General features: G+C 41.5%; 1 protein-coding gene across 2 annotated transcripts in view; it reads left to right on the plus strand.

The window, feature by feature from the left end:
* Positions 1 to 12,859, plus strand: part of STAM2 (signal transducing adaptor molecule 2) — a 62,863-nt gene that overhangs the window by 17,263 nt on the left and 32,741 nt on the right. For both annotated transcript variants that reach the window (XM_051848617.3, XM_051848618.3), the window contains exons 2-4: positions 9,819 to 9,903; positions 11,181 to 11,256; positions 11,368 to 11,466. In XM_051848617.3, coding sequence (XP_051704577.3) covers positions 9,819 to 9,903; positions 11,181 to 11,256; positions 11,368 to 11,466 — 260 coding nt within the window. The remainder of the gene's footprint in view (positions 1 to 9,818; positions 9,904 to 11,180; positions 11,257 to 11,367; positions 11,467 to 12,859) is intronic.

Here is a 12,859-nt window from a genome sequence, read left to right on the forward strand (position 1 = left end):
CTGGCATGAACAACTAGATTATTACATAGTCCAAAATCAGGCTCAACTGACTGAGTTTATGTGTATTTGTACACATACGTATGTACTCAGAAAATTGGTCATTGATGAAGATAATTTCTTATATCAATGAGGAAAGGATAGAGTCTTAAATGCTGGAACCTTTGGCAAAAATAATTGTAAATTATTTTTTTTTTTTTTTGACAGAGTGGACAGTGAGAGAGAGACAGAGAAAGGTCTTCCTTTTTGCTGTTGGTTCACGCTCCAATGGCTGCCACGGCTGGCGCACTGCAGCCAGCGCACTGCGCTGATCCGAAGGCAGGAGCCAGGTGCTTCTCCTGGTCTCCCATGGGGTGCAGGGCCCAAGCACTTGGGCCATCCTCCACTGCACTGCATCCTCCACAGCAGAGAGCTGGCCTGGAAGAGGGGCAACCGGGACAGAATCCAGCGCCCTGACCAGGACTAGAACCCGGTGTGCTGGCGCCGCTAGGTGGAAGATTAGCCTGTTGAGCCGTGGCACCAGCCTAAAAATATTTTTCTATCCCTGTCTCATCCCATGCATCAGGTTCTTGATCTAGTAAATGAAATTCAGATTAAACAAAAGATGTATATATAGAAGAGAAGTATTTAATCTTCAGGTAATTAAAACACTGCGCCAAATGATGTTATGAAAAGAAAGAATGGTAGAGTCTGTTTTGGCAAAAACAAATGAAACTCTGTTATAAGCAAAGAGGAAGGATTAGCATGATGCAGGCAAATTAGATATGCTATGTGTATGATTTGCCTTTTAAACTAGGATGTAAAGCCCATACTCATATGTACAAGAAGTTATTGCCTACCTCTTGAGGCATTGACTTCCGTACTTATCCTGTGTCCTAGCTGAGACTCCCAAAAGTTGTTTCACTTTGATAAACAGAGATCTGGAATCTTATAAGCCTACTACTGCTGTTGCCTTTTGTTGCCACATGGTGCTGCTATTGAAGCTTGATCCTGTGCAGCACCTTGAATGTCTGCTCAGCATTGAGGCATTGGCTGGTCCAGAACATTGCACGACATCCCTTGGGTCAATTTGGACTTGAGATATGGTGTTTAAGTTAATATCCTCAAGCTCTGCTATTCTTTCTCACATAACAGCTATTGTACCAGAGTTACAGGATATGAGTGCACAATCATCATTCATGTTTGACACCTACTGTGTGCCCTAGACACTGTTTTATGTACTATAAATGATAATAGTAAATAAAACAAAAATTCCTGCCAAAATGGAGCCTACATTCATTCTAGAAGGTGGGAGGAAATGTAGAGGCAGAGACAGATGTTAAAGTATTTATGTTATGAAATAATTATGGAAAGGCCTATGCCTGAAATTCTGCCCTCTTAATTATTTTACATTTAGTCCGTGTGGTGCATCCTTATGAACAATACTAGTAAGTATAACAAAGAGATTGAGTCCTTAGGTAGATCAGGTACTCCAGGCCACTGTTTATGTAATGGTACATTATGCAGATATTAAAATATTGGTATAGATGTATATTTATGAACATGGGGAGATATTTATAAGTGGAAATACAGGTTAGGAAATGATACATTTGGTATGATCACAGTATTGGTTGGTGTATTAGCTTTTTACCCTGTAGTGAAATTGCTGAAGCAGGCTAGCTTTATGCAGTAAAGAAGTTTATTTTGGTTCACAGTTCTGGAGGTTCACAGTCCAAGAATGGATGGGCCCCACTGTTTCACCTCTGGTGAAACAGAGTCCTGAGGTGGCACAGAACATCCCCTGTGGAGAGACAGAGTGCACCTGTCATATGGTGATCCAGGAAGCCAAGATTGTAGATAGGCCCAAACTCAAGGCTTTGTAACAGCTTTGTAACAAGAACTGCTGTTGGGCTTGCACTGTGGTGTAGTAGGCTAAGCTTCCACCTGCAGCACTGGCATCCCATATGGATGCCAGTTTGTGTCCTGGCTGCTCTTCTTCCAAACTAGCTCCTTGCTGATAGCCTGGGAAGGTAGTGGATGCCCAATTGGGAGACCTGGAAGAAGCTCCTGCCTCTTGGCTTCAGATTGGCCCTGCTCCAGTGGTTGTAGCCATTTGGGGAGTGAAACAATAGATGGAGAACCTTTCTCTCTCTCTGTGTGTGTATAGTATACATACATATATACATATATAAAAGAAGTAAATGAAAATAAAAAGATAATAAAATAAATAAATAAATAAAAATCTTAAAAAAAAAAAAAAGAGCTACTGTCTGATGGTATACTTTCAGTGACCTAAGAACCTCCTTCTGGTCACACCTCTGAACACCATAAATGTGTTGTTTCCATCCTGCTGGTACTGTTAAATTTATGACTTTGGAATTTAAAATCCTGCAAGAGGTTGGGGACTAAATCATAATTCACACCATAGCATTCCACTTCTGGCTCCCTGAAATTCATGTCCTTACAGCAGACAATGGGGGAACACTTTTGCTTACTCTTGAAGTTTTCCTTCCTGAGAAGAGGATTCCATTAGTGTCATCCTAAACTATGCCTTTCTTTACTTCTTTAGTCCCTGTAATGACTTGCTTCATTGGGAATATGAGAATAACTGGCTCATTGTAATCCCTTTTGTGTAGGACTAGCTAGTTTTCCCACCACCATTGAGTGATTTTTTTTTTTATTTCTCCATAGAATATTCTATACATTGGCTTACCTCACTGCCAAGAGAGGCCAGCTCCTGCTAGTGCTAGTCATGCCCATTTCTAGGGTTCACTAATTGGCAAGCCTCTTTGGCTTGTACATCTAAAGTTTCTACTGGTATCAACAATGACATTGTACTCTTTGTTTCTTTGTTTCTTTTTTCTTTTCTTTGTTTTTTTGACAGGCAGAGTGGACAGTGAGAGAGACAGAGAGAAAGGTCTTTTGCCGTTGGTTCACCCTCCAATAGCTGCCGCGGCCGGTGTGCTGCGGCCGGCGCACCGCGCTGATCCGATGGCAGGAACCAGGTGCTTCTCCTGGTCTCCCATGGGGTGCAGTGCCCAAGCACTTGGGCCATCCTCCACTGCACTCCCTGGCCACAGCAGAGAGCTGGCCTGGAAGAGGGGCAACCGGGACAGAATCCGGCGCCCTGACCAGGGCTAGAACCCGGTGTGCCGGCACCGCAAGGCGGAGGATTAGCTTGTTGAGCCGCGGCGCCAGCACTCTTTGTTTCTAATCTTGTTCATAATTTAGCCAGGGAAAGGGGTGTCAGTTTTTACATGCCTTCTTTGAATACCTTATACTATAATCCCATTTTTGATGAGTATAATATGTATCGTTGTGATTTTTCCATTTGTATGTGTAGAATAAGGTCTAGAGAGATGTGCATCTAGTTTTAAAACGGGCTGGTACAATTAGGAGGTTTTTTTTTTTTTTTTCTTTGTACTTTGGAATTCTCTGAACTTAATAGATCTGTACTTAAAAAATAGGTAAGCATGGGGCTGGCGCTGTGGCATAGTGTGTAAAGCTGCTGCCTGCAGTGCCAGCATCCCATATGGGCACCGGTTCAAGTTCCAGACACTCCTTTTCCAATCCAGCTCTCTGCTATGGCCTAGGAAAGCAGTGGAAGATGACCCAAGTCCTTGGGCCCCTGCGCCCACGTGGGAAACCTGGAAGAAGACCCTGGCTCCTGATTTGGATCAGTGCAGCCAACTGGAGAGTGAACCAGTGGATGGAAGACACTCTCTCTCTCTCTCTTTCTCTCTCTCTCTCTCTCTCCTTCTCTCTCTGTGTAACTCTTTAAAAAATAGTTAAGCATTTTAGGCCTCTGAAAAACAGTTTAATCTTACTTTCCATGTAGAAGAGTTAGTCTTTTTTTGCACATGGAAAGGAGCTGAGCCTGAGTAGATGTATTTCTACCTAAATAGTTTGGTTCTTGGGTCTGGAACTTAGAGTAGGCAAAAAAATATATTACTTTTTGAAAATCTCTGATTTATCATTTTATCACACATCAATTAATAATCATACATATCAAAGTGATGTGTGCTTTTTCTTTTCTTCCATAAATAATGTTATACAATTTGCATGATTTAAGTGCTTCAGATTTCTATCATCCCTCCTGCTTATTACTTATATTTATATAGATATAAAATAACCCTATATTATACATAGTATATTTTATTATATTTGAAATTATATATTTATTAAAGTGGAAAAACATAAAATACTTCTAAAGTGATACTTTTTGTATCTCTACCCTTGTAGCAGAACAAAAATTGTACTTTCATGGTGAAATTTTATGAAAGCTTAATGAAATGAAAATGCTAATTATTGTTAATTATTCAGTCATTATATTCTGGTCAAGCTTTTTTTTTTTCAGGTTTATTTATTTATTTAAAAGAGTTACAGAAAGGCAGAGGCAGAGAGAGGTCTTCCATCTGCTGGTTCACTCCCCAGATGGCTACAACAGCCAGAGCTGGGCCAATCCGAAGCCAGGAGCTTCTTCTGGGTCTCCCACCTGGGTGCAGGGGCCCAAGAACTTGGACCATCTCCTACTGTTTTCCTAGGCCATAGGAGAGAGCTGGATTGGAAGTAGAAAAGCTGTGATTCGAACTGGTGCCCATATAGGATGCCAGCGCTGCAGTGGTGGCTTTACCCGCTATGCCACAGTGCCAGCCCCACTGGTCAAGCTTCTTAACATTTTAAAAAAATTTTTATTTGGGGGGTCTGGCACCGTGGCCTAGCCGGTAAAGCTGCTGCCTGCAGTGCCGGCATGCCATAGAGGTGCCAATTTGAGTCCCAGCTGCTCCACTTTCGATTCAGCTCTCTGCTATGACCTGGGAAAACTATACTAGTTTACAGCCCCACCAACAGTGGATTAGGGTTTCCCAATGTCCTTGCCAGCATTTATTGTTTGTCAATTTCTATATGAGAACCACTCTAACTGGAGTGAGGTGAAATCTCATTGTGGTTTTGATTTCTGTTTCCCTGACAGCTAGTGATCCTGAGTACTTTTGCATGTATCTGTTGGCCGTATGCATTTCCTCTTTTGAAAAATACCTGTTCAAGTCCTTTGCCCATGTCTTAACTGCATTGTTTGTTTGTTTGTTTGTTTGTTGAATTTCTTGAGTTCCTTATAGATTCTGGATATAAATCCTTTATCAGTTGCATAGTTTGCAACTATTTTCTCTCATTCTGTTTGTTGCCTCTTCATTTTGCTGAGTGTTCCCTTTGCAGTATAGAAGCTTCTTAGTTTGAGTTCCATTTGTCAATTTTGGCTTTGATTGCCTGTGCTTCTGGGGTCTTTTCCAAGAAGTCTTTGCCTGTGTCAGTGTTTTGCAGAGTTTCTCCAATGCTCTCTTCTAGTAATTTAATTTCAGGTTATAGATTTAGATCCTTGATTTCATTTAGAGTTAATTTTTGTATAAGTTAGGGAATTTTCTCAGTACCATTTGTTGAAGAGACTATTCTTTCTCCAGAGAATGATTTTAAGCTCCTTTGTCAAATATTACTTGGTTGTAGATGCATGGATTGATTTTTGGTTTTTCTGTTCTACTCTCTTGGTCTACATGTCTATTTTTGTGCCAGTACCTATTTTGAATATTAGCTATCCTGTAGTGTTTCTTGAAATGTGGTATTGTGATGCCTCTTGCTTTGGTTTTGTTGTATAAGATTGTTTTAGTTATTTGGTGCCTCTTGTGTTTCCATCTGAATTTTAGCATTGTTTTTTCTAGATCTGAGAATAATGTAGTTGGTAAGTTGATTGGGACCACATTGAATATGAAAATTGCTTTTGATAGTATGGACATTTTGATGATGTTGATTGTTCCAATCCACAAACATGGAAGATTTTTCCATTTTTTATGTCATCTTCTATTTCTTTCTTTAATGTTTTGTAATTTTCATCATAGAGATCTTTCACCTCCTTGATTAAATGTATTCTAAGGTATTTAATTTTTTCTGTAGCCATTGTGAATGGGATTGATTATAGAATTCTTTCTTAGCCATTGCGTTGTCTTTGTATACAAAAGCTGTTGATATTTGTGTGTTAATTTTACATCCTGCCACTTCACCAAAGTCTTTTATAAGTTCCAGTATTCTCTCATTGGAGTCTTTTGGTTCCCCTATATATAGAATCATGGCATCTGCAAATAGGGATAATTTGACTTCCTCCTTTCCAATTTGTATCTCTTTGATTTATTTTTTTTTTTTGTCAATGCCTCTGGCTAAAACTTACAGGACTGTATTGAATAGCATTGATGAAAGTGGACATCCTTTTCTGTTTCCAGAGCTTAGTGGTAATACTTCCAACTTTTCCCTCTTCAATAAGATGCTAAATGCGTTTGTCACAAATTGTCTTGATTGTGTTGAGGAATGTTCCTTCTACACCCAATTTGCTTAAGGTTTTGATCTTTCATCATGAAAGGGAGTTCTATTTTTTTTTATAGGTTTATATATTTATTTGAAAGGCAGAATTACATAGAGAGGAGAGGCAGAGAGAGAAAAAGGTCTTCCATCCTATGGTTCACTGCCCAATTGGCCACAACAGTTGGAGCTGCACCAATCTGAAGCCAGGAGCCAGGAGCTTCTTCTGGGTTTCCCTCTTGGGTGCAGGGGCAAAAGGACTTGGGCCATCTTCTACTGCTTTCCCAGGCCACAGCAGAAAGCTGGATAGGAACCTCCCAACATGGGATGCCGGTGCTTCAGGCCAGGGTGTTGAGCCGCTGCACGACAGTGCTGACCTCAGGAAGTTCTGTTTTTTCAAATGCTTTCTCTGCATCTATTGAGATGTATGACATTTATTGATTTGTGACCAATGAACCATCCCTGCGTGCCAGGGATAAATCCCACTTGGTCTGTGTGAATGATTTTTCTGATGTGTTGTTGGATTTGATTAGCTAGCATTTTGTTGAGAATTTTTGCATCTATGTTCATTGGGGATATTGGTCTATAATTTTTTTTCTGTCTTTTTTGATTTAGGAATTAAGGTGATGCTGGCCTTGTAGAAGGTATTTGGGAGGATTTGTCCCTTTCAATTATTTTGAATAGCTTGAGAAGAATTGGAATTAGTTCTTTACAAGTCTGGTAGAATTTATCAGTGAAGCCATCCGCTCTCGAGCTTTTCTTTGTTGGGAGGTTCTTTATTACTGAATCAGTCTCCATTTTGGTTATTGGTCTGTTTAGGTTTTCTGTGTCTTCATGACTCAATTTTTATATATAGTGTCCAGGAATCTATCCATTTCTTCTGTATTTTCCAATTTTGGGCATACAGCTCTTTGTAGTCATTCCTGATGGTTCTTTTTATTTCTGTGATATCCATGGTCATTTTTTTTCATCTCTGATTTTTTTTTTTTTTATTTTGGACAGGCAGAGTGGACAGTGAGAGAGAGAGACAGAGAGAAAGGTCTTCCTTTTGCCGTTGGTTCACCCTCCAATGACCGCCGCGGCCGGCGTGCTGTGGCCAGCGCACCGTGCTGATCCGAAGGCAGGAGCCAGGTGCTGATCCTGGTCTCCCATGGGGTGCAGTGCCCAAGCACTTGGGCCATCCTCCACTGCACTCCCTGGCCACAGCAGAGAGCTGGCCTGGAAGAGGGGCAACCGGGACAGAATCCGGCGCCCCGACCGGGACTAGAACCCAGTGTGCCGGCGCCGCAAGGTGGAGGATTAGCCTAGTGAGCGCGGCACTGACTAATAATTGGTTTTCTACTCTGTTGGCTTTTATCTTTGAATTATGCCTTTGTGGCTTAGTAGTGTGTGTGCTCTTTCAGTGAATACCCACAGGCATGTGCTTGGTGTGGCTAAGGAGCTCAAATCAGTGCTCCATGGTGAGGCAAGTATTCAGGGTTAACACCCACATTGGGCATGGTGGATCTTTATTGTCAGCAGGAGAGAAGGTATGATCACAAATACTGGCGTAATCACACTCTTACTGCCTCTCTTCCAAGGTGATCAATGCCCTGGCTTAACCTACAGTGGGTGCAGCACTCATGAACTGCAGAATGGATCTGTGCAATCCTAGGATCCCTGGATCTCGCTACAATGCCCCACATCAGGCAGTCAGGGAGCTTTTAGTTTGTAGGGCCTCACACAGTGATTGCCCAGAGACCTAGCTACACCTTACTTCCTACAGTGCAGTCACCGAGTTCCCACAGTTTCAGCACACAAGGCTCCCACACTGTTGGGTTCAGAGGATCCACTCTGCACTGCCAGCTTGTCCCATCCACAGAGAGGCAAAGACATTCCCAGAGCCAACTTCCTGTGGGTGCTCTGCCTTGGCTGTTTGAATTCCGGAGCCTGTGATGTGTTGAGAGGCTATGGGCACCTCAGTGTCCTGTATGGGTGCCCAGTCTCCTGTCAGTCTTACCAGCCAGACTCAAAGTCAATGGGGAACATGGATTTTTCCCTGTGGTAAAATCCCAGCATCACCCACGTGCACAGGAGCCTCCACAGCTGCTACTTATGTCAAAATGGCTCCATCTCCCTGCCAGTTGCCAGGTACGTGCACAAGAGCCACTGCAGCTGCTTCGTGTCAGAATGGCACCTTCTCCCTACCAGTTGCCTGGCTCACACAAGAGCCATCACAGCTGCTACAGATGTCAAAATGATGCCCTTTCCCGCCTGGTTGCTGGGATCCGTTGTGGGGCAATGGGAAAAGAGAATGTTCCCGTTTTTCACGGGGTTAGATGGGTACCTTGTTCCCCTTACGGCTCCAGGAGGCCAGAATCAAAGACATTGTGCTCTGCCAGGTTCTCCCTCCAGCACTATCACCAGTGGCACAGGCTGCTGTCACCTCACCCTCCACAGCTGGTGCTTCCTCTGGCTCTTGGCTGTGGGGATTGTGTGTTGTGTCCGCACTCGATCCTGCATGTCCGCACCTTCCATGCGGATCTACAGCATCCCTCTTCCTCCTGTAGAATTTCCACTGCAGATTTCGCTGCTAGTCTCCCCTGGGAATTCACTTCCTAATTTTTTGCTACTATTTCCCCCTAGCCTAAAGCAGTATGTCCTTTCCCTATTCTGCCATCTTGGAATCTCTTCCTTCCTTTTTTGTACATTGAGAGGGAGAGGGAGGGGGAGGGGGAGAGGTCCACTCTCCAATTGGCCACAAGGGCTGGAGCTGTGCCGATCTGAAGCCAGGATCTAGGAGTTTCCCCTGGGTCTACACCGTAGCCCCAGAGTGTATGACTTTCTTAACCAGTTTTCCTTTTTGCTGTTAAAAATGGTGCTTCACTAAACAGTTTAATGCTTGTTTCCTTTGTGAAACAAAGGACGTTTTTAAGGTTTTTTCCAAACTAGAATTTGGTGGAGTTTTTAATTTAATAGTTTGGATGTTTTTAATTATTATTTTTTAAAGATTTTATTTGTTTGAAAGGCAGAGAGAGGAAGAGGGAGACAGAGCAGGAGACACACACACACACATATCTTCCATCTGTTGTTTTCTTCTCCAAACATCCACAATGGCCAGGGCTGGATCAGACAGAAGCCAGGAGCCCAGAACTCCATTCATATCCCCCATATGGGTTGTAGGGGCCTAAGCACTGTGGCCATCTTCCCCTGATTTCCTAGTTGCCTTAACAGGAAGCTGGACAAAGTGGAGCAGCCAGGAATTAAATTAGTGCTCATTTGTGATGCTGGTTGGCAGGCGGTGGCTTAACCTGCTGCGCCACAATGCCCTCCTCCCCTCCAGCATTTTTAAGTTGACTAATCCAAGAACATGTAATTATATAATTTGAAATTGCCAGAATATTCTGTGTGTTCAAGTACATCCATAGTTCTTTTATCTCTGGGAAGGGAAAAGATAGGGCTTTGTAACTGCGTTATGTAATTTTTGCTCTAATTTTTGCATCTGACTTTGTATCTTATAGAAAAAGCCACGAATGAGTACAACACCACAGAAGATTGGAGTCTTATTATGGACATATGTGACAAAGTTGGAAGCACTCCTAATGGGTAAGATGTGCAGTCATGCCAGTAAATGTCTAGGAGTTTGATAAATCTGTGTCATTTTAGTGATGCTACTTGGAAAGGAAAATGGGGTTTTACTATTGAATTTTGGAGATAAAAGTTAAGAAAGCCTGGAGGCCAGATTTTTTTACATTACTTTTACTCTGAAATAAAAAATGGAAGAGTTCATTTGAAAATCTGAGCTATATTAGATACTTAAAGCCTTGATACAACACGAACATGTGTTAATACTGACTAGATTAATTATTTGGAGAATTTTCCTCTGACTTAGACATGTGTGAGAGGCTTTTGATATTGAAGTAGATAAATATAATAATACAATAGGTAATACATATGATGAGAAAGCTTTTCAATAATGGATAGGTAAGTATAATAGGTAAGAGTGGAAAAAAAGAGAATGCAACAGTTAAGCTGAATGGATTATACTTTAGAAGAATGATAAAAGCATTTGGGTTGGTTAGTTTGTTTAAAGATTTATTTATTTATTTGTAAGACAGAGAAGGAAAGACAGCACATGGCTCAATCTACTGGTTCAGTCTCCAAATGCTCACAACAGGTACTAGAAGGCCAGGCTGAAGCTGGGAGCCAGGAACCCCATCTGGGTCTCTCACATGGGAGCAAGAACCTAAGTACTTGGGCCGTAATCCACTGCCTTCCAGGGTACATATTGGCAGCAAGCTGGTCAGCAGCGCAGAGTAACTGACACTCCAGTATAGGATGCAGGCATTCCAAATGGCAGGTTAACCCACTGCATCGTGTCTACCACTTTATCATTTCAGCTGTTCCATAGCACGGTCATGTTTTATACTTGAACCTTTTAAAACCATATACTAGTATGTGTCAATTTAAAAATTTATGCACCAAAGGAATTTAATTTTCATTCTATTTTCCATGAGCTTTTTGAAGTACCCTCATATCTTTCTGATTTTTTTCCCCAAGAAAAAAATTTGCTCTCTGAAAGCTGAGTCTGTTGAAGAAATGAAAACTTGGTTTATATGCTGTAATTCTCATGTGTTAGCTGGCCTTTTGTGAAATCACTGATCTTTTGATTTTGGAATGTGCAACATTTACAGCAATTTTTTTTTATGATTGAATATCTGGACAAAAGATTGTGTAAAGCAATTTTATAGATTTATTTCTTTAAACAAGTGCAGTGTCAAGGACTTTACCTTTAAATTTAAGGCTGTTTGGTAATGAAAGACCTTATATTTTTAATGTTTAAATTGAAATTCTCAGTGATAACTTTCTCCATTTCTTTGTAGAGCAAAAGATTGCCTGAAAGCCATAATGAAAAGAGTAAATCATAAGGTTCCTCACGTTGCTCTGCAGGCGTTAACTGTGAGTAAAAGTCACATTGCTATTTGACTCAAATTTTAAATGTGCATTTATTTCAGTGAGTTAAGTAAGATATTTCAACATTTGTGTATTAATTTTTATTTTAATTAATAGCTTCTTGGGGCTTGTGTGGCAAACTGTGGAAAGATATTTCACCTAGAAGTATGTTCCCGTGATTTTGCAACAGAAGCACGTGCTGTGATAAAAAATAAGGTAAAGTTTTAAATGAGCAGATATTTAAATCATTTAAAAATAACTATTATGTCTCAATTATATATCTTAGTTATTGTAATTGAAATAATTTTTAGATAAATTTAAATGAAGTAAACTTATTTTTTTAAAAGATTTATTTATTTACTTGAAAGTCAGAGCTACACAGAAAGAAAAGGAGCGGCAGAGAGAGAGAAAGAGTGAGAGAGTCTTCAATTTGCTGGTTCACTCCCCAATTGGCTGTAACAGCTCGAGCTGCGGTGATCAGGAGCCAGGAGCTTCCTTCAGGTCTCCCATGCCGGTGCAGGGGCCCAAGGACTTGGGCCATCTTATACTGCCTGCCTAGGCCATAGCAGAGAGCTGGATTGAAGTGGAGCAGCTAGGGCTTGAACCGGTGCCCATATGGAATGCTGGCACTGCAGGAGGCAGCTTTACCCTCCACTGTGCCAGCCCCATAATAAATTTATTTCAAATTTGAGTTTTAAAAAATTTTCTCCCCAAAGCATATGTAACTATTGGATACAACTAATCTTTATTGGGGTTTAGTAAGCAGTTACTGCTTTAAGGATTTTACACATGCTGTCGAATGCAGTTAACCAGCCTTGGAAGTTGTCTTGTTGCTGTTTCATAGATGCAGAGATAGGGGCTTAGAGAGAAATTTGTCCTGGATCATGTAGCCAGTAAGTAGTACAGCTGAGATTCCTATCTAGGGTTCTGTGATTCCAGACTTTAAGCACTAGCCACTATTCTGTGCTGATTCCAGTTACAGTTGCTGAGCAAAGGGGCCTTTATTTTACAGTGAAACTCTCAAGTACTTTTCATATGCTATGAGGTGCAGAAATCCTCAAATTTATTCTAATTGATGTAAAAATCTATTACTTAGAATATTAAGAAAATTTAAAGGAAATAACCTCTGAATATTAAAGATTTGTTTCCAGTATAGTCAGACTTAAAAATTGATGTTCAAAAAGGTGATTTTGGCTGGCGCTACGGCTCAATAGGCTAATCCTCCGCCTGTGGCACCGGCACACTGGGTTCTTGTCCCGGTCAGGGCACCGGATTCTGTCCCGGTCACTCCTCTTCCTGTCCAGCTCTCTGCTGTGACCCGGTAGTACAGTGGAGGATGGCCCAAGTCTTTGGGCCCTGCACCCCCATGGGAGACCAGGAGAAGCACCTAACTCCTGGCTCCTGGCTTTGGATCAGCGCAGTGCACCAGTCGCAGCACGCCGGTTGCAGCGGCCATTGTGGGGTGAACCAACATAAAAGGAAGACCTTTCTCTCTGTCTCTCTCACTGTCCACTCTACCTGTTTAAAAAAAAAGAAAGTGATTTTATGTGAAGCAGTTATATTTTAACATACAAATACTATCATTTCCTTAGCTGAGTTAGGGATCAAC

Source organism: Oryctolagus cuniculus, chromosome 3 (genome assembly GCF_051225735.1).
Source record: "Oryctolagus cuniculus isolate XC-2025 breed Fujian yellow rabbit chromosome 3, ASM5122573v1, whole genome shotgun sequence".
Taxonomy (NCBI): Eukaryota; Metazoa; Chordata; class Mammalia; order Lagomorpha; family Leporidae; genus Oryctolagus; species Oryctolagus cuniculus.